General features: G+C 39.9%; 2 protein-coding genes across 2 annotated transcripts in view; both read right to left on the reverse strand.

Moving 5' to 3' along the window:
* Positions 1 to 10505, reverse strand: part of LOC114350003 (uncharacterized) — a 35607-nt gene extending 25102 nt beyond the window's left edge. Inside the window, exons 1-8 of the mRNA XM_028300621.1 lie at positions 9984 to 10505; positions 5470 to 5886; positions 4700 to 4813; positions 3817 to 3881; positions 2838 to 3029; positions 2152 to 2249; positions 1457 to 1595; positions 605 to 732 (exon numbers count right to left, since the gene is read on the reverse strand). Of these exons, the coding sequence (XP_028156422.1) occupies positions 605 to 732; positions 1457 to 1595; positions 2152 to 2249; positions 2838 to 3029; positions 3817 to 3881; positions 4700 to 4813; positions 5470 to 5886; positions 9984 to 10155 (1325 nt within the window). The 5' untranslated portion in view covers positions 10156 to 10505. The remainder of the gene's footprint in view (positions 1 to 604; positions 733 to 1456; positions 1596 to 2151; positions 2250 to 2837; positions 3030 to 3816; positions 3882 to 4699; positions 4814 to 5469; positions 5887 to 9983) is intronic.
* A 1007-nt stretch (positions 10506 to 11512) lies between these two features.
* Rs1 (Dead-box helicase Rs1) lies at positions 11513 to 20902 on the reverse strand. The gene is made up of 14 exons (XM_028300624.1): positions 20697 to 20902; positions 20472 to 20558; positions 20027 to 20168; positions 19458 to 19754; positions 18913 to 19064; positions 18328 to 18411; positions 17841 to 17968; positions 17231 to 17428; positions 16616 to 16760; positions 15733 to 15915; positions 13874 to 14054; positions 13131 to 13328; positions 12504 to 12646; positions 11513 to 11869 (listed from the first exon to the last, which is right to left on the reverse strand). The coding sequence occupies exons 1-14, from the start codon at positions 20787 to 20789 to the stop codon at positions 11528 to 11530; spliced, it is 2373 nt and encodes a 790-aa protein (XP_028156425.1). The 5' UTR covers positions 20790 to 20902; the 3' UTR covers positions 11513 to 11527.
* Positions 20903 to 20944: the final 42 nt, after the last annotated feature.

Raw genomic sequence — 20944 nt, forward strand, 5'->3', positions numbered from 1 at the left:
TCCATCACAATTTCAAGGGCGCATGACATTTGACATACATATGCCAGCGGGCCTATTCCGTTTCATCTGGACGATTCTATCCATCCCTTTCACTCGAAAAGCATCTCAGAATGCGCGAAAGAGACTAATGGATCGAAAAATACACTGTGTTAGAGAATGGCCTTGCTAATGTGACGAAAGAGCCTACAGCTTGCATTGCCTGGACATTCTATCAATCCCTTTCACTCATAATATTTGGGTAGTTGACACCAATAGCCGATAATTCCAAGTCATCACTTCTTTGGAAATCACTTCAATCTAGCCTTGAAAGTCGAATTTGTTTTGGATTTGATTCTGGGATAACACCTTATAAAAAGTATGTCAATTAACTGTGGTTTCAAGTACCCAACAGAGTAAAGAATGCGTGAAAGAAAGACATATCCTTAAACACGTTATTAACACTGCATATGTGCGAAATAGAGACACATACGTGAACACAGATTTAACTACTAAATACGCGCGAAAGAGACAGACACATCCATAAGTACAGATTTTTAGCACAGAATACACACGAAAGAGATTTTTAGTACGGAATAGCCCTGCCCTGTCTATACAAGCTACGCACCTGGGTTTCTTCCACGCCGCGCTGTTGTTGTTATCGGCCGGCTTCTTGGCTTTGGTGGCGGGGGAGGGGGCGGGCGCGGGTGACGCGGGTGGATTGCTGTTGTTTAGACGGGAGCCCATTGATTTTACCTGGAAGAGATTGAGAAATTGAGATTCAATTGTTAGGTTTTTGGTTAAAGTCTGGTTCCCGAGCACGTAGAATTTTGTCCAATGACCCCAAGCTACCTATCCTTATCGCTCGCGAATCATTATATTGTTGTCGCCACTGTGCGACGGGCGGCAGCAGTGAGTGTGCGAGCGCAACAGCTATAAATTACGCGCGAGCGATAAGGATGGGTAGCTTAGGGTCATTGGACAAAATTTTAAGTGCTCGGGGACCAGACTTTAGCTAGGAAAACTTTATTATAAAGGAACAAAGAAATCGCATAACTTTGTGTCACAGAGGTGTAGCTAGGTAAACAAAAGCCTTTTTGTTGCATTTTATTTACATGTCGAAAATGAGTTATTTTCAACTCACTCGGATAATTTAATTACCAGTCTTGGCGACTGACAGCGACTCGTCAAGGGCATCGGAAGAAGCGAATAAAAGAGAAATATGCAAACACCAAGCTTCCTCAAGTTTGACTAAAGTGGTAAGTCAAATTAAATTCTCCCTTTAGACCTCTGATAAATTAGAGGGTCATCGTCCTCCAGTGGAGACTAAAGTCCGGTCGCCGCGCCGAGCATATAGAATTTAGTCCAATGACCCCAAGCTACCCATCCTTATCGCAATTATATCTGCTCGGCGACCGGACTTTACATCACCTGATGATAAATACATTTGTTTCTTGATTAAAGAATGTCCTATACTCACTCGCAGTTTGGCAGGCGGCGACTTGGGCGTGGGTTCGGGGCTGGCGCCTTTAGGCGGTTTTGGTTTAGGCGCGCGTTTGCCTTCGGGCACGGCCGGCGCTGATACGGGCGATTCTCCGCGACGCATCAATTTTGCGTCCCTGTAACAAATAACAAAAAAAATATAACCATTAGATGCACCATTAGAGGTAACCAGTGTCATTTTTTGTGTTAATTATTTTCTGCAATCAGACGCCTGACTTCGCACATGTGTTTATTCTTAAAAGAGCAGCTGGCCTATGCCATGCTGTTTTATTAAAACACGTGGTTTCTACTAAATCAGTCTTTTACTACTAAACTATTAAACGCAATAATCATCCTTTACAGGCTTTTGCTTAAAAACGACCAATACACTAGGGGACAAAATCAAAAATATTCATTCAGTTTAGAAAACAAGTGGCACTTATGAACGTCAAAATGTAAATAATAAAAAAAAGGTAGCCCTTATGGGGCACTTTACATGTCTCCTTATCTTTTGGGCCCTACCAGCGCTTCGAGACAAACATATGGCAAGTGCTGAGAAGAAACGCCGGAACACTCAACTCAACTTTGGATTGTTTTTTTCCGTAGAGCATCAAAACGAAACATTGGACACGTAGAATTTATTTGTCGCCTAGTGTATCCGTGGATTTAGTGTAACAATGTATTCGGACTTACCGTATGATTTCTTTCTCCGGGTCATCGACCCCTAATGGTTCCTTGAAGAACGAAAAGTTTTCTAATGTCAATCCAGTTCCTGATAACTGCTCTGACACCTGAAACAATAACAAAGAAAAAATTAAATTAAATACATACTTAGTAGTTACTACTACCCCTAAGTATAGTGTGACAAGTTGCATCTAAACGCCACAATCGCCTCAAACTGGTCCTCCGAGCCGGATAATTATCTCAACATTCCTAAATGTGGAAATTACGCTACATTTTGTCGTCCTTTAAGCCGGATAATTACCCTCACATTCCTAAATGTACGAGTTGCACTACATTATATGGTCCTTCGAGCCGGATAATGCACAACTGTAACTCAATGCTCCACTCCGACACTGCAGAACTCCTACAGCGGTGCTGGCGATGGTCACCAGCCGTACACCAGCTCGCGCTGATGGTCCTTCGAGCCGGATCACTCACCTCGCGGGTGGAGCGCAGCTTCTTGCCCTGCGGCGTGTAGTAGTATATGTCTGCGTTGCGGCGCGGTACACCAGCTCGCGCTGATGGTCCTTCGAGCCGGATCACTCACCTCGCGGGTGGAGCGCAGCTTCTTGCCCTGCGGCGTGTAGTAGTATATGTCTGCGTTGCGGCGCGGTACACCAGCTCGCGCTGATGGTCCTTCGAGCCGGATCACTCACCTCGCGGGTGGAGCGCAGCTTCTTGCCCTGCGGCGTGTAGTAGTATATGTCTGCGTTGCGGCGCGAGTGCGCGTCGAGTGCGGCGCGGTACACCAGCTCGCGCTTCCATCCTCGCTCCAGAGGCACCCGAAGCAGAGGCGATGACATCTCAATGGTGGCGCGCCGACCGCGGTTTAGGGGAGACGATGCTACCTGAGAAGTTAACAGCTTGTTTATAAACTTGATTGAGTTTATTTTATTTTTTTAATGGCCTCAATGATGCATATGTTTAAAGAGAAACAGTTTGTAAACTTGAACTTTGATCAAAATCTTCCACATCAACCATGCCTAAATGAGAGGTGCCTAAACTTGTTTTGTCATGGACCTTATGGCATGTTTTTCTATTATGGGTTGACTCTCCAATTGGAAGGTTCAAGATTGTTTGTTCGAGGAAATATATAAAATCATCCATCCCATTGATTATTTTAATTCAATATCAATGCCAGAACTATACATGTATTGTTTCCCAATTTTGGATAAACGGACATAAAATTTTATTGTACCGGAAATAAACATTGCATTTTCAAAGACAACATAAAAATTAACTATTTCTATATAGGATACTTACTTTTGGTCGGATAATAGTTTGTCTGTTGGCAAATGTACAGACCTAAGAAAAAAAGTAAAAGGCAAAGAGTGGAGTACAAATACAATTTTGATAGCCACGATAGCCGAACGGTGAAGGGGTCGGACTGGCCGACTCGTGATCCGGGGAACGCGGGTTCCGTCCCCGCCGCCGCTCGACTATTGTGGTGAGCTCACTCGTGACACAAGCATATTTAGCTTAGTACGAGGGGCTAACGGGGGTATTAGTAATTTGTGTAATAACAAATTACTAATAATCTTTTTAAAAAATGAAAAAAAAAAAAAAAAAAAATTATACAATAATACTTTAACACTATAAATATAGTGATAAAATAAAGTACTGATGATAACTTACTTCTGTGGAGACAGTCCCATCGCCGTCTGATCTTGATGATAAAGCAGATGAAGGTCTTGATCCATCTAAAACAAAAATTTTGTCAATACTCATTCCATAACAAAATTTTAAATCAGTGAAATATTTCTCTCAAAAGAAAAATATTTTACTCAGGGTCTGTCCCAAAACAATTTGGACTATGATGTTACGGGACTATTCCCACCTCTCGTTCCCACCACTGCAACTCCTGTGTAGCCAGGATCTACAGCTTGACCGCCACAAAAACCCAACCAATGAAGGTCAAGTTTGTCCCGGGGGAAAGTTAAACTGTCATTGGACCCACAACGAAATTAATCAGAAGAACATAGGAGGAGTTCGAAATTAAGGTTCGACTTCCCTCCATTGCAGACACATAGGTAGATAAGTTAATTATAGTATTATAATAAATTGTCCAGTGTAATAATGTAGTTCCTGGACTATGATGTTATGAGAACAGGAGAATAGGTCATAACTTCATCGTCCTTCCTAGTCATTCGATTCTAATTTGTATGAAGAATCGGCCGATATCAAATCGGTGTAATGTGCGTACTTTCTTAACAGCCCGACCCAACAATCAGCCAACTGAAAGTCGGTGGTCTGCGCCTAGGCTGTCTCCATTTGAGTATTTTTTTTGGTTCCACAAGAAAAATTTTATATCAGGAAAAAGATTAATAAAATAACTTTATTTCTCTCCCCCTCCCCATCCCTATATTTCATCTAGGGTTAGTCTAAAAACAATAATACAGACTATGATAAGACCTATTTCCTAGACAAATAATCTCTAATTTTTTTGCTTGCTGCAAATAATCAAACGGTACTGCATGGGATTTAATTATGAAAAAATTGTAAATGATAAATAACTTACCAGTGTCTTGTCTGGCTCGCTTTGATGCTCGGACTGGAGCAGGCGGTGTAGCCATCACATGCCTCACCGGCGTGAAGCTTTTGCTGGCTGCAGACACTTCTGCCTCCAGGCGTTCTGGAAATAATGTTAACGTCAGTTAAGAGGAGTGAAGTAAACAGCAAGTTGAATTAAAGAAAGAAAGAAAATAACTTTATTTTGACAACAAAGACATATACAAAAAAATAAACAAAGTTGCCAAAAAAGGTCACCCACTCAGTATTATCGCAGTATTAAATTGGTTTTTCAATTCAAAGAAAATGGCTAAGTTTATGGAAATTGTGATTCCAATGTAAATTTTATGTTAATCTATCTTTCTTTGAGTTTAGAAAATTAAAGAATTTAATATTAATAAATCTGCAGTAATTATTAGTCTAGAAAACAAGCACTTCAAGCTAATCATTGTGATAAATAGTTGGTAAGGTGCAATTTTGCAACAAAAATGTATAATATTGTATTAAGGGGCACACTGAAAACCAGGGTCGTGGCCTTCTTCACCGGGGGCCACGGCATATGCTGAGTGGGGTCCCATCCCATTGCAATGGGTATCGCTGTGCGAGAGGGTGGCACTGGTCAGTTTACTTTCTCTTCCATTGTATGTTTTATGTGTTACCTCTGTCTTGTTTGCTTTTTTTATTTACCTCTTTTTTCTTTTGTGATGTTCATGGCAATAAATGTTTCCTTCTTTTTTCTATTGTGTTATTTCAAAAATCAAGATTAACAATTAAACTCACCCAAAACGCTGTTATATCTGCTCAAGTCACTGCTGTACGGCAACTCAAAGCCAACAAACTCATCGTCACCGGCATCGCTGAATGCAATCGATGCTCTTCTCTTCAATCCTCGTTTCTGGTCTGCTTCCTTATCCACGTCCATGTCTTGTCTGTCTCCAGCAGCATCGTTCTGATCGGCTGGTGCATCATTCGGCGCTTGATCTGACTCCTGAGCGTCATCGTTAGGTTTTTCATCCTTGATGTCAAGTTGTTCATTTTTTATATCTGGTTTTTCTCCGTTAACGTCAGGTATTTCGTCGTTAATGTCAGGCTTTTCATCTTTAATGTCAGCTTTTTCACCGTTAACGTCAGATTGTTCTTCTTTGACATCAGGTTTTTCGTCAAGTTCTTGCTTAGAGTCAGCCTCGTCCACTGCATCTGTAAGTAAATTGAAATTAGTATTTGATTTTGTAGAAAGTTGCATGAACAATATCAGTTAAACACGGTTACTTGTTAATCTGCACAGTCATTTGCATTTGTAACGGTACAAATTAGCACAAGTAAATTAAAAATACCAACAATCAGAAATGTTCTCCCAAAGTCGGAATATCTCACCTAATTAACACATCATATCTAGGCTAACAAGAATCACCAAAGTTTAGAAAATATGTTTGATTTTATATGCATAGCAGAGCTGTAGTAATTATCTAAACTAATTTAGTATCTACAACTCAATAATACACAGTAAGTACATCATAGTATAAGTAACTGTGATAAAATACCATGCATTTAATCATATCATTCGGTAAGCAATTAGAATATTTACAAACATAGATAAAGCCTAACAAATTACTACAGAAATCACAATAGGTATGTAACATAACATAAAATAATAGAAACAAATGGTCTTGATTATATGTATAATTTTCTTACCAATTTATTATCTCTAAATGCATACCAAAGGTTAAGCATCCCACCCATGTAAAGACCACACCCCAGAATCATAAAAACATAGCAAATAGATTAATGCACACCATTACAAAAAGAACACCATTAAATACATAACAAACAACGGCTCAAAAACTGAACTCCGACAAACGTTACTTCGACATTACGTTACTCTGACACTACTGAATATCGACATGACTTTACTTCGACACTACACTACTTAGACAAAGGCGAATATCCTTTGTCGGAGTAGTGTAGTGTCGAAGTAAAGTCATGTCGATATTCAGAAATGTCGGAGTAACGTAATGTCGAAGTAAAGTTTGTCGGAGTTTACTTAGGTAGCCCAAACAACAATATAATATAAAGCTGGGTCTCCAGCGCATGTTTTGCAATACACAATCAATAAAAAAACATTCAACATTTTTGTAGGCAATATTGTTGAATGTTGACTTGTTTTTATTGATTGTGTAGGGCAAACAAAACATGCGCTGTAGACGGGTCATTCCATGACAAATGTTACCGAGGGTGAAAAACTAAATATGTTCTTTTCGCATTAAATCTGATGAATTTTGAAAGTAAACATTCCAAATTATAATGTGCAACAAAAAAAATCTGAAAGAAACAAGTAATTTTTAAATTATTAGTCTTCAAAGTCTATACTTAAGTCAACTGTCTGAATGATCATTTTCTCTCTAATTATTGGTAATACGATTTTAAAAAAACTATCAATCTGTGAAACGTTTTGCCACTATATGATTCGAGGGTATTTATCATGGTATTGGTGGAAAGCATCATAGTCCCAAAAAAATGGATAATCATCAAGTTTTAAGTGTGTTTTCTTGTTACTTCGGCGATGTAACACCCGAAACAGAAAAACAGGTATTTGTTTTATTATTGTACCTTACACATGGATTAGGGTAACAATATTTGGTAAAAGTAAGGTCATGGTAGTAATGATTTCAAATAGTAACTAATATCTGAGCATGATACTAATTTAGTATGTTTCTTTCTTGATTAAAAACTGTAACACCCGAAACGTTTCGGGTATTACATTTTTATTTATATGTCGATAATGTGTGTATATTGCTTGGAGAAGTGAAAAAGTATTACTGTGAGGGTCCTTTGACCTCCCACTAGCGCTGGCATCGGAAAAGGAGTCATATTTCTCAATTTAAGACTTTTTTGAAATGTCGACTTAACACTAAAATTAAGGTATTGCTAAAAAGTGTCGATGTTTGACATTTCCAATAAATATCGTAATTAGAAATTAAAGTAATGCTATTTCAAGCCAAAAACAATAGAAAAAGCTATATTCTGAGGAAAAATTAAACTTGAACTTTGTATATTTTTTAAAAAAAGCTGCTTCGTAATTTCAAACCAGAATTCGCTCTATTTGTGTTTATTTGTTGTACTCCTTATTTTGTAGTACCTAGAGACTAATAAAACACCGATTTTATCGATAAAACGAGTTGAATTTTCGTACTCGTAACACCCGAAACAGAACCATTGTAACACCCGAAACAAAGAAAAAAATTATAAAAAAATAGTAAAACGTTTTATTTAACAGTGATTGTATGTTACATGGTTTGTAAATGTCATACTTTAGAAGTCTTGTAAGTTTTAGGTATGATTCCTTAAGAAAATTCGCTAAATTTCGAGTAAATGCAGCAACAGTCAGAACATAGAGGCAAAATCTCGTAACGCCCGAAACGCACACTTTTCGAATCATATTTTCGTTATCCTACATTCTAAGCTGTACAAACTTTATTATTAAGATAAAACAACTAAAAACGGACAGATTAAGGCACTAACAATATTAAAATACTATTTCAAAATACATGAAATTGTTGAATATGTGTGTACAAACGTAACACCCGAAACGATGGAATGACCCAGACCCAGCTTTAGTTACACATTCAGTAGATTTATTTATAAATGTTAGCTTTCATGGGTTCAGAAATCAAATATCAAGTACAAAAATACAATGTTTGAAGAAAACCAGCATATTTAAAGTTCTTTAAGCCTATAACTACCTTCAGAAACAGTTTAATTTCAGTTTATTGCTGCAAACAATTACTCATTCTATCTTTAACATCTCTTTAAAAAATAAAATTATCCAAAAGTTTATGACTTTTTAGAATATTCCAAGCTCTTGCGTTTAACAAACATGTCACTTACAATACAAGTTAGATTAGCTTATTCAAGTATGGAATGATTTTAAAATTCAATCGGGTATATGAACTGACTGCCGATATGATCAATAAATAAAATTTTGTTAAATGCATTGATGAATAAATACAACTTTAACATATTTTATTCAATTTGTATTGTTATTGACCCAATTCATTAATTTAAAATGAACTGCGAGGACATGCCAAAATTTTTGTTCTTCAGCAAAAATGGTGCAGACAAAGCAAAATTTCAATTAAAATGGTGAAAAAAGAAGTATTAGAGAAAGTAGTGTCAATTAAAATGTTGTTTTAATATTTTAAATGCCAATACGAGGAAATATTACATAATAATTTAAATAGCGGAAACACCGGAAATCTCAATACTCAAATAATACAATTTTATATTATGAAGTGCCAGCTTTGGCAACGTACATAAATAAGAGGCAAGATACAGTAATGCAATAGATTGTTTTATATTAGAGATGAAACGGATATCCGGTAACTATCCGGTAGGCCGGATATCCGGCCTAAATTTACTATCCGGCCGGATACCGGATATTAACTCACTATCCGGCCGGATACCGGATATTAAAAAACTACGACAATTTTCTTTAATAAAATGAAATACATTAATCTTTGAGGTAAAATATCAATAAAAAGGCTTATAATAGTTAAAGTCCAAAAAGTTACAAAAAAGCCATATTAATTAAGACCTTTCATAAAACTAATTTCTTTTTCTGGGCTATTCACTCTAATGACGAATACTAAATAAATAAATATCTGTTAATGTCGAAATATAGCCAATTAAAATAGGCGATCTTTTTTTCACTAATGGTCTGATGAAATGGTGCAGTTCAGTCAGATAACACAGCAAGTAAACTGATTTAATTTTCTCTATTCAACCACACACTCACGATTGCAACCGGAATCGCCCGAATCGATCTGCCCCCTAGACAAGTGGCAAAATCTGACATTCTATTCGGACGGATTCGATTTTCGAAAAGTGTGACTTGTTTGATCTACTAGACCCACTGATCGCGTTCGAAGCACCTGTCCGGCGCTAAACTCGTCACGACATAAAACGAGACAATGGGCCAACTATCCGGCCGCCGGATATCCGGCTATCCGGCCTAGCAGCTCGCCGGATATCCGGTATCCGGTATCCGGCCAAACCACTATCCGTTTCATCTCTATTTTATATTCTCAAAGACAAGTGACATAAATTATGATTCCTCAAGAGACCATTTTGATGTTGTTTTAATAAAAAAATCTTATTAGTACGTGTCAATCTTCATGCAATTGGTTAAATACACACAATAGAAATTAATCACCATTAAAAATGAGCGTAGATGTGCATGCAATGGAAACTAAGTATGTCATCAAATTGGCTTAGAGGTTATGTGAAAGTTGCATTACCTTTTGCCGATTCCTCGGCTGGTTTGTCCTCTGCTGGGGGCTCCTCTGGCTCGGGCGGAGCCTCTGACGGTGGCGCCTCGGCCTCCACGGCGCTCGCAGCCTCAGCTTCGTCGCCGTTCACCTTAGCATCATCGCTCGAAACGTTATCACCCAACGCCATTTCTTCCGACATTGTCAAATATCAGAAAATATTGAGATCCACTGTCAAAGCCTAAATGACCACATAACAAGGCGGTTATGAAACTACGGCAGCCCTCGCGACGAATTATCAGCTTTGTGCGCGTCACTACGTAGATTTCCCGCTATATTGGTTCAGAAAAACTTTGACGCTGTTTGCGTTCGCTTCGCACTTGAAACCACTTTTTCAGAACTGGATCACAACTGAGAGTGGTGATCTAACAAATCCACATGAAATCTTAACAAAATACACACGAAATCGCGTGAGTTTTACGAAATTTACATCCACAAAACTAATTTCCAAAAGAAAATGTCGATCATAAACAACATCCGCTCCGTGCACGACGCTACACTCGTTTGTCTATGGAAATTCTCTATTGCTTTCGATGTTCACGGCGCGAAATTTTGATTTTAGACTTATGAATGCTTTATTATAAATTAGTTATATAATTTAAATTATTATAAAACATTAATTTTTATAATTATTAATTAATGAAATGCTTGAATAAATTCTAAAGGTCTCTGAATCATAATAATACCTAAATCACGGTTAATATTTTTTGAAAACCATAAATCGTTTCCAGTTATGTGACTTGTTACTTTTCACAGCTCCTATAAATACGTTTAGAGGTCATGTGAAATTATCAAATTATCGATCTGATAATCGAGGAAAGTTTTGAGGAGAGGGCTGGAGAGGGCAGAGGAGACCACTAAAAAATAATCACTAAATACTTTTTATGAACAAAATAGGTACAGTGTGCCACAGTTCCAGCATGGTTCCAGCTACCCATTTCCGTTTTTTCTCTCGCTCTCATCAAATGGCGATTCCACCAATTCCACATTCTTTACGATAGAACGAGACCATAATATGACCGGAAATGGTAGCTGGAACTGTGGCCCATACATGGGCAAGCTTAATTTACTTTAACTGGGCTTTTTAGCACTTTATTCCCTTGTCGACAAATAGTCACCATACTATTTCCGCACTTAGCCTGCTGATTGTGCCATTGTACAATGATTCTCTTCATAATCCAACCATCATTCCAAGCCAATAGATCGTTTCATCCACGAAGACGAGCCTCGTGATAACAGCGTTGAAATTGGATATTATTATTATCCATGAGTGCTAGGATCAAACTCCTTGCACCCCGCGCTTCCTTCGACCAAAAATTGGTGGGGCGCGTCTTCGTGGATGAACCGATCTATACCAGCTTTCCAGTAGCTATGTAATGATGAATGTGACTGGTAGAAGTTAATTAGTTTTATCATAAAGTTGATATACCTAGGAACAACGTGGAGGTTGCGATCATAGGAACAACAGGTGGGATTAGTTCTTACAGAATAAAACAAAATTAAGGCACATAACTTCATTTATTTTTGCCGCGTCCCCCTTTCGGTTTTCCGAACACCTTTTTCGCCTTAACATTCGCGGGTTTGCCGGGTCCTTTAGGTCCTTTGGCGGGTCCCTTGGGTTTCTTGCCGAACTTTTTGGCCTGTGGTCCTTTGCCCTTCTGAATGACATTAGCATCGTATCGGAGGCGCTTGGTGGCGGAGCGCGAGGTGTCTGTTAGGTCGTTGGCGAAATTGCTGCGTTTCTTGTTTTGTTTTTTGCTGTGCGCCGGCGCCGGTCGGTCGTCGTCATCGTCTACGGCTCGGATGCGGCGGGTCTTCTTCTTGCGTTTCGCCATGCGAGATTGGAGGAGTGCGACCTGGAATGAGTTACAATAAATAAATATCTTGGACATTTACACCGCGCCTCTAGTCCCAAACTAAGCAAAGTCTGTCCTATGGGTACTAAAACAGATATAAATATACTCAAATACTTTTTATACGAAGTTATGTTATAAGTTAGGGAGTTTATACAGGGTGGAAACGTAAGTGATCTCGCTCGATTATTTCTAAACTATACAAGATATCGAAAAACTGGTTACAGATCCTGAAAGTGCTTTCAGCTGCTATATCAAACCTCAAACGGTGTTAATAATAGATTACAAAATAAACTGGATCTATTCAAAAGAAATTATTGTCTCATCTAAGGCCTGGTTCAGACACGCGCGACAACGGCACGGTTTCTATGTGATTCTCATTGTGAGGCGGTAGCCGTGCGGAACCACGCCTAAAAAATTATTATTGTGTCGCATACTTTAAGAACAGTCGCCAGCCTCTCAGAGTGTAACATTTTTGTCGCAAATTAGCTTTTATTACAACTGCACGAGACCTTCTTCATTTATCTCTATGCACGCGCTCCTAGGCGTGACCTTGTACAGTCGATGTTATAGTTTGTCATGTAACTACAACACTTTTGTTGCAAATTAGACTTTATTACATTCGCATAAGACCTACCTTCTCCATCTCTCTCTGCACGCGCTCTTCAGGCGTGTCCTTGGGCTTGTGCTTGGTCTGTCGCTTCTTCTTGGGCGTAACTTCGGGCTCGTCGTCCGAATCGTCGCGCTTGCGCTTCTTGCCTTTGCCTTTCTGTTTGTCTGCTTTTAAAAAAAGAACACAATTTCATTAATTTGTTTCTTCAATATTAGGCCAGTAGAATAAATCAAGTCCCTACAAAAGGTTTGATTTAATAACTTAATTTGCTGCCCAATAATGACTATCCTAAGTTCAACCCCCAGTCGGAGTTGTGCAAGAATTTGCCACAAAGGATGCGTTCTGCGTCAGGAATATTTCTTCTGTTTAAGATTTTAAACTTTCGCGTTCCATTTCAACTAAAATAGTATACGGGTCTTAACGCGACGTTTGTTAATGAGTCACATTATGTACTCACGGCTTAACCATGTAACTCATTTCGTAAGTTCGTGTCTTCCTATTTTAATTTCTTCGGTTTTACGGCTATATCTAAAACTGTACTGCATATCAGCTGTATGCCATTTAATCCTGCATAGAATAAAACTAAATTGGACTACCCTTTTCATGGTTCAGCAAATTAAACGTATTTTTCATAGTTATTTTGTTACTCACCAGTTTTACCCGGGTGCTTAGTAAGCGCCAATCGTTCCTTCTCTTCTCTCTTCTCTTTAGGAGTTTGGAACCACTCGTGTTGCCTCGTGGTCTCGTACTTGGGTCCCTCCTCTTTGGCCAGCTTGCCTTCCAACTTGGAGGTCTGTTTCTCCATTTTGTTGAGCTGTTTTTCGGCATATTCTTCGTCGAGGATTGCGGCTGATGGGGAAATTTTGTGTTTAGTGGATTTCAATGGGAGGTTACTTCGAAATTTTAAACGGAAAGAAAATATTATATTCTTAAGTTTCATATTAAATTGATTTTAAAGATCCGTATGTAAAACACAATTCATCATCATCATCATCACCATTTCAGCCATAGGACGTACACTGCTGAACATAGTCCTCCCTTGTCCACCCACAAGGTGGACCGAGGAACTGATAAAGGTAGCAGGAAGGCGCTGGATGCAGGCCGCTACCAACCGTGTGATGTGTTGGATTCTTTACATGTCTTAGGCTGGGTTGCACCATCTAACTTTAAATTTGACAAACGTCAAAAATCTGTCAAACTCCGTACAAAAAACATGGGTTATCGTCATAGTTACTGTCAAATTTAGGTCGTGCAACTCAGCCTTATTTTCACACACTGCAATATTACTCTTATTTACACTTAATATAAGTGCAAAATTAAATTCGCTATTAAATTAGTTTAATTTGATTTTAATCATGTCACCTTACAGAAGTACGAGCTACGTCAACACATACTTATCTCTGGCTCCAACTTGGCCAGCTTGTCTCTGTACTTGGCGACGATGTCGTGCGGTACTTGGCGCGACTTGACCGGTTTCTTGGCGCGTTTCACTATGGCCTTCACCAGGTTTCTCTCGCCCTCGCCCGCTAGAGACACTGACACACCGGCGCGGCCCGCTCTGGCTGTTCTACCCACCTGAGGAAAGAATAGTATTTTATTTTACAGGTCTAGCGCTTAATTGAATCAGCTCACGCATAATTATATTGCTGTCGCCCGTCGCAGAGTCGCGACAGCAATATAATTACGCGCGAACGATAAGGATGGGTAGCTTGGAGTCATTGGACGAAATTTTATCTGCTCGGCGACCGGACTTCAAAATGTAAATTTTGTTTGTCTTTAAAATTTCGTAGATTTCTAAGTCGGACACTAAAGTTTTTGACTCGACTTGAGGAAGTTGAGGATTGTCCACTCCACGGTCAATCCCAACTAATATTATAAATGCGAAAGTAACTCTGTCTGTCTGTCTGTCTGTCTGTCTGTCTGTCTGTCTGTCTGTCTGTCTGTCTGTCTGTTACGCTTTCCCGCTTAAACCTCGCAACCGATTTTGATGAAATTTGGCATAGAGATAGTTTGAGTCCCGGGAAAGAACATAGGATAGTTTTTATCCCGGTTTTTGAAACAGGGACGCGCGCGATAAAGTTTTTCTGTGACAGACAAAATTCCACGCGGGCGAAGCCGCGGGCGGAAAGCTAGTTTTTTAATATCATAAACTAAGAAATAGAAGTAGTAGAAGATTTTTATGTCGGTAAACTATACACTTAGAGCTTTTGACTTAAGGTCCTATGTACCCTGGGAGCAGAGGGCGTCCACAACACACCTTCATCGCGTTCGGTCTTGAGCTTCGCGTTTTATCTCGCTCTCCGTGTAGTTCTGCTAACTGTAATAAATTTGTACGTGTCTGCACGTGCATGCTAACGTACCCTGTGGATATAATGCTCGAGCGTGGCGGGCAGCGTGAAGTTGAGCACGGTCTTGACACCGGGAATGTCTAGACCTCTCGCCGCGACGTCGGTGGCGACTAATACGTCCACAAAGACGGAGCAAAGCGGAGCGGAGAAGTGTTTTAAATACTTATCTTCTCCGCTACACACAGCTCCGCTTCACGCCGCGCCACGGTCGCTGTCAAATTCTATAGAAAAATTCTTCCACCCCACACATTTCCTCTCTTCTCTGCTCCGTTCTGTTTTAGTAGAAACCGAGCCTTAATGCGTGGTGTATGTGTGATGTCTAAACATGCTTACCCTGTGGATATAATGTTCGAGCGTGGCGGGCAGCGTAAAGTTAAGCACTAGCTCGTGTTTGAAACGCTTCAGCGAGTCTAAACAAGCCTGGTCCGTGAGCACGTAGAATCCCGTCCAATGACCCCAAGCTGCCCATCCTTGTCGCTCGCACGTAATTATGTTGCTGTCGCGCTCGCACACTCACTGCGGGCGCGCATCGCACAATCGCGACAGCAATATAATTACGCGCGAGCGATAAGGACGGGTAGCTAAGGGTCATTGGACAAAATTCTACGTGCTCACGGACCGGGCTTTAGACGCTGTGGCTGTGTTAGGGCTCCGTGTAGCTCTGCCACCTGGAATAATTTGTACGTGTCGTGCAAGCTTACCCTGTGGATATAATGCTCGAGCGTGGCGGGCAGCGTGAAGTTGAGCACGGTCTTGACGCCGGGGACGTTAAGCCCTCTCGCCTGTGTATATTCTATAGAAAAATTCGTCTGCCCGACACATCTCCTCTCTTCTCTGTTCCGTTCTGCTTTAGTGGAAACCGAACCTTAGTGCGTGGTGTATATGTGGTATATTTCCATGCTTACCCTGTGGATATAATGCTCGAGCGTGGCGGGCAGCGTGAAGTTGAGCACGGTCTTGACGCCGGGAATGTCTAGACCTCTCGCGGCGACGTCCGTGGCTACTAATACGTCCACTAGCTCGTCCTTGAAACGCTTCAGCGAGTCTAGACGTTGGGGCTGGGTTAGGGCGCCGTGTAGTTCGGCTACCTGAAATAATTTGGACCGTAAGATGTGGCGATAGAGTTCACAATATGCTGGCAATATTTACAAAACGAACAAAGTCTAAACAGTGACGCCCGTAATTACATAAAAATTGTAATTCACGCCAAACAGTGCGTTAAAATGACAATACTTGCGGCACTTTGGTAAAGTACATTTTACAATTTTTTTGTGGTTTTTATAAGGGCTCGTTTAGCAGACGAGGGAGTGAGCAGGATGCACGAGGAGCACGCGTGGTGAGGGGTGTTAACCGCCTATCAAAATAGAACAAAATGGAAAGGATTTAGTAACCTACTCCATTAAATATAAGGTGTTCTTCAGAACATTTAGCTACTAAATTACTCACCACTCGACTATACTCGACGCACAGACTCGTCGTGGCAGGCAGTGCCATAAGTAATTTTTAAAACAGAGATGCACACTTAACAATATAATTTAATTAATTATTACGTATTATAAACAACGCTATGCCTGCCTTTGTATGCCGTAATCCATAACCAGTGTGAGTGCGGTAGAAAACGCGATATGCACTGTTTTATTATTACACCACCTGCCACGAGTCTTTGCGCCGAGTATAACTAGTGCGAACAAGGCTTTACAGAGCGAGCAAGTTTATTTACTAAATGCGAAAAACAATAAAAATTGTAACCACTTTGTGCTTCATAGATAAGCTAAGTTATAAGTATACCTTGACTCCCAGCAGTCCCAGCGCCACGTGCAGCCGATGCGCCTGCTTCTTGGTCTGCACGAATACGACGGCGCGGTCGCGGAACGTGCGGCACACTAGTGCCGCTAGCAGCGCCTCGCGGTCCGACTCGCGCTCTTTGCGGATTCTGCGGTAAATAGACGGAAATGCTAGCAAGTTGGCTTTTAAAGATTCCATTTGGCTCTTTCCGACTCGGGCTCTTTGCGCATTCTGTGGTAAATAGAAATGTTAGTAAGTTGGCTTTTAAACATTATCACCGCTGGCTTCACCTGACTCGCGCTCTTTATGGGTTCAGACAGAATACCGAACAATTTTTTTTTTAACCTTAAAATTAGCAGTCCTATATTAACACAGTTGGGCTATTGAGGGCACGATGCCCGGATTTTGCGGCAATACATAAAATAAACTCAACAAATTGTCTTTTAAACACTTCTCGTCTCAACTAAAAGACGGTCACTGCTCATCACTGCTGAATAGAAGCCTCTGCCAATGATTTCCTTAACGTCAACGCGCAGAATGAGCTTGAACTCTGACTAAAGAAGTTACGTCACTCAATACTAAACCTATCTACCTGAGTATAAGGTCCTTTTCCCTTACCTCACGAACTCCTGTCGCAAGTTAAATGCGACATCTTTATTGGAATCCACGAATAACTTGACAGGCTTCTTCAATGATACGGCAGCGAGGGCCTGCACCTCTTCACTCATGGTGGCAGAGAATAGAAGACTCTGGCGCTTGGGTGAGCACTGACGGATGATCTCTTTCATTTGCTCGGCGAAGTATTCGTCTAGCATTCTGGGGAATAAGATGTATTTGCTTAAAAACAATTAAGTTTAATATCAAAATTAACAGACAGACAATAATTTTAACAGTTTTTAAGCACCCAGTCAAAAGTTGCAATAGCTTTACTATTAATCTAATCTTGACACACTCGGCTGCGACACATTATCGGTACTGTCATCCTTTACATTCGCTATATTTGTAGTTGTTCTAAAAATATTTGCAAAACGTTTATTAGAAGTCGTTTAAGCAAAGATTAAAATCTTTTGCAGAAACATACAGGCTGCCCCAAAAAACTTGTTGGAGGCCTACCTCCGGTGTAAGCGTGACGTGCTAATTTTGGAACACTCTGTATGTGGACATATCTCGACACAAGTCTGTGACCGACATAAGCTTAAAATAAAGAATAAAATGCCAATAAGTATACCTGTCAGCCTCATCCAGAACCAGTACTTCAATGGAGTGGAGACTGAAGGAAGGCGTGTTCCGGATATGGTCTATGAGCCGCCCCGGCGTCGCTATCACTATGTCTGGGTTCCTTCGCAGTACGCTTTCCTGAGAACAAATATAGCAGCCTATGTATACGACAGCACATTAGGTTGTACATTTTTGTGGCAAAATAGCATCTATCACTACTACATAAGATGCCGCAATGTTATAGTCCGGTCTGCGAGCACGTAGAATTTTGTCCAATGACCCCAAGCTACCCATCCTTAACGCTCGCGCGTAATTATGTTGCTGTCGCGCTCGCACACTCACTGCGGGCGCCCGTCGTACAGTCGCGTCAGTCATTGGACAAAATTCTACGTGCTCACGGACCGGGCTTTAACAATTTATTCACTGAGACAACCTTTACTCGACTCTTACCACATCAAAATAGTAACCTAACTTCTGTTTATTATCTGACTTGCTACCTGATATTTGACGTCGAGTCCACCGACAGAGAGCCCCACCGTTACTTGTGTGAACTGCGCGAGTTGTCGTGTCACTGCGTGAACCTGGAAAACAAAACATACTGTTACTTTAAAAAAATATACTACTAATATTTACTTACTTTCTGGTAAAAGTTATGTATTTTTTTTATTACTAACGCTATATAGGTCTAGACACAACGCAAAGAACTATGCATAAAATAGAAAAATTAAAAACAATATAATTAATAATCATGATATTATGTGGATATTTCATGGTGGTACTCGACTTTGTGGTAAGTTTTTACTATTTTTAGCAATTGTTATATTTTTGGCATTTGTTATTACTTATTACTAGCTTTCCGCCCGCGGCCTCGCCCGAGTGGAATTTTGTCTGTCACAGAAAAACTTTATCACGCGCGTCCCTGTTTCAAAAACCGGGATAAAAACTATCCTATGTCCTTTCCCGGGACTCAAACTATCTCTATCCTTTCATCAAAATCGGTTCAGTGGTTTTGGTCAAAGCGAGACAGACAGACAGACAGAGATACTTACGCATTTATAATATTAGTATAGATTATTCATTACCTGTGCTCCCAGCTCCCTAGTGGGAACTAGTACTAATACTCTAGTGACGCGGTCGCCACCGGCCGCCTTGTACAGCAGGCGTTCCAGGATAGGCAGCATGTACGCCGCCGTCTTGCCCGTGCCAGTGGCTGCACACGCGCATATGTCTTTGCCTGGGGAAATTAAAAAATATTGGCTGTAGGGATGGCCGAAATACCAAAAAGTATCAATGTTAGGTAAGTTGCATTGAAATAATGAAAAACTAGTATGAAATGATGGAAAAGTAAATTCTGTCGCCATGCTATAGTAACCTTAATAATACTATACTTCAACTGCATTTGTCTGTTAAACAGAGTAGGCACATTAGCTACTGCTAGATATCTTTATAACGCCGCGTATTCGCATCTCTCTAAAAAAATTTGCTCTTTATGGTTCGTATCAGATGGTTTAGTACTAGTTAGAAGTTATTTTTAGATTTAAAATTAGTACAAAAAGTCACAATTTAAAGCTCTGTAATTAACAAAAATAAACAAATATATTTTTACTGAATAACAACGTCCACTTACCTAACAGAGCAATAGGTATGGTAGCAGCTTGTATAGGCGTAGGGTGGACGAAATTGAGTGTCCCGATAGCTTTCAACAGTGGCCTGGATAAGTTCATCATATAGAACGAAGCATTATCATCGTAAGGCGGTGGTTCTTCGAAGAAATCCGAGTCGTATTCTATCCGGGTACCGCCTTCAGCGTCTTCTTCCAATTCCTGTTTTAACTTTTGCTTCTTTGTAAGTTTCTTCTCTTTTATTTTGATTTCGTCCCTTTTGAGTTCATCGTCAGATATTTCTAGTTCGTCTACATCGCCCTCTGTAAAAATAAATATGTAAAATGTGATAGATAGACAACTACACACAGAAAGCAGTTGAGTAAAGCTTAAAGAAATTAGCACAGGTTATGTTAAGGATATGTGGGATGTGCATAATACAAAACAGATTGAAATCTCTCGACGTTTTGTGTAAGGGAAAAGAAATAATTTTACTCAATATAGTAGGATAGGAATTTGACAAAATAAATGAGAACATGAAAAAATATGGTTTTTAGTTGTTACTCAAAAGCAAGGATAATTTGCCCATAACTACCTTTAGCATCAATATCAGAGTCCGTGTCAACAGCATCAGCATTGCCGTTCACCTTGACTTGCGCTCTCCGCCTCTCAATCTTCTCATCAATCGTGTGCTTCACATTCCTCTTGACATACTTGTGCAAGTCGTCCCATGTATTCTGTAAGTATATGAGTAAATATTAGATAGGTAATGAACAATGGTAGAGCCTAGAGAGATAAGTGTAAACAGCCCCAAATGGACAACTTTTTTGTGCTCAAAGCCGTGAAACGGGCTGGAAGACGTAGTGTGGGCTGGCCCCCCACTAGGTGGACCGACGATCTGGTGAAGGTCGCGGGAGGTGCCTGGATGCGGGCGGCGCAGGACCGGTGGTTGTGAGAATTCTTGGGTGAGGCCTTTGTCCAGCAGTGGACGACACTTGACTAAAACGAAAGATTAACGATTAAAATGTTGAAACTCTTACCTTGTTATATTCTTCTAGGGATCCAACAAACTGAAATTTTGGATCGAAATCGACTTTCCTTTTCACTTTTTGTTTTGATGGTTGGTACTGAAATAAAATTGCAATTTATGTAATACAAAGTGTTTATGGGCAAAAAATGTAATTAAATTTGCAAATAAAACAACATATTACAAGATTAACGGTCTAGAATTACATGAAAATGCCAAAAATACAATTTAAAATTACCTCGATTTCTTCATCCGATTCTTCTGAAAAATTATCCACTTCTTCATCATCAGCAATGGTCTTAATAAGACCTGGATGTCCTTCAACTTCCATAGTTACTCTAAAACATTAACGTGTAATAAAATAACATTTATTTTTAACAAAATTAAATAACATGCAGCGTTTTGAGGTTATCCTTCAAATACACATGTATTTGACATATAGATTTTTTAAGATATTTTTTTTTTTAATTCCGTTTTGGGTTTCAG

Source organism: Ostrinia furnacalis, unplaced genomic scaffold (genome assembly GCF_004193835.3).
Source record: "Ostrinia furnacalis isolate ACB-3 unplaced genomic scaffold, ASM419383v2 OfSCF0770, whole genome shotgun sequence".
Taxonomy (NCBI): domain Eukaryota; kingdom Metazoa; phylum Arthropoda; class Insecta; order Lepidoptera; family Crambidae; genus Ostrinia; species Ostrinia furnacalis.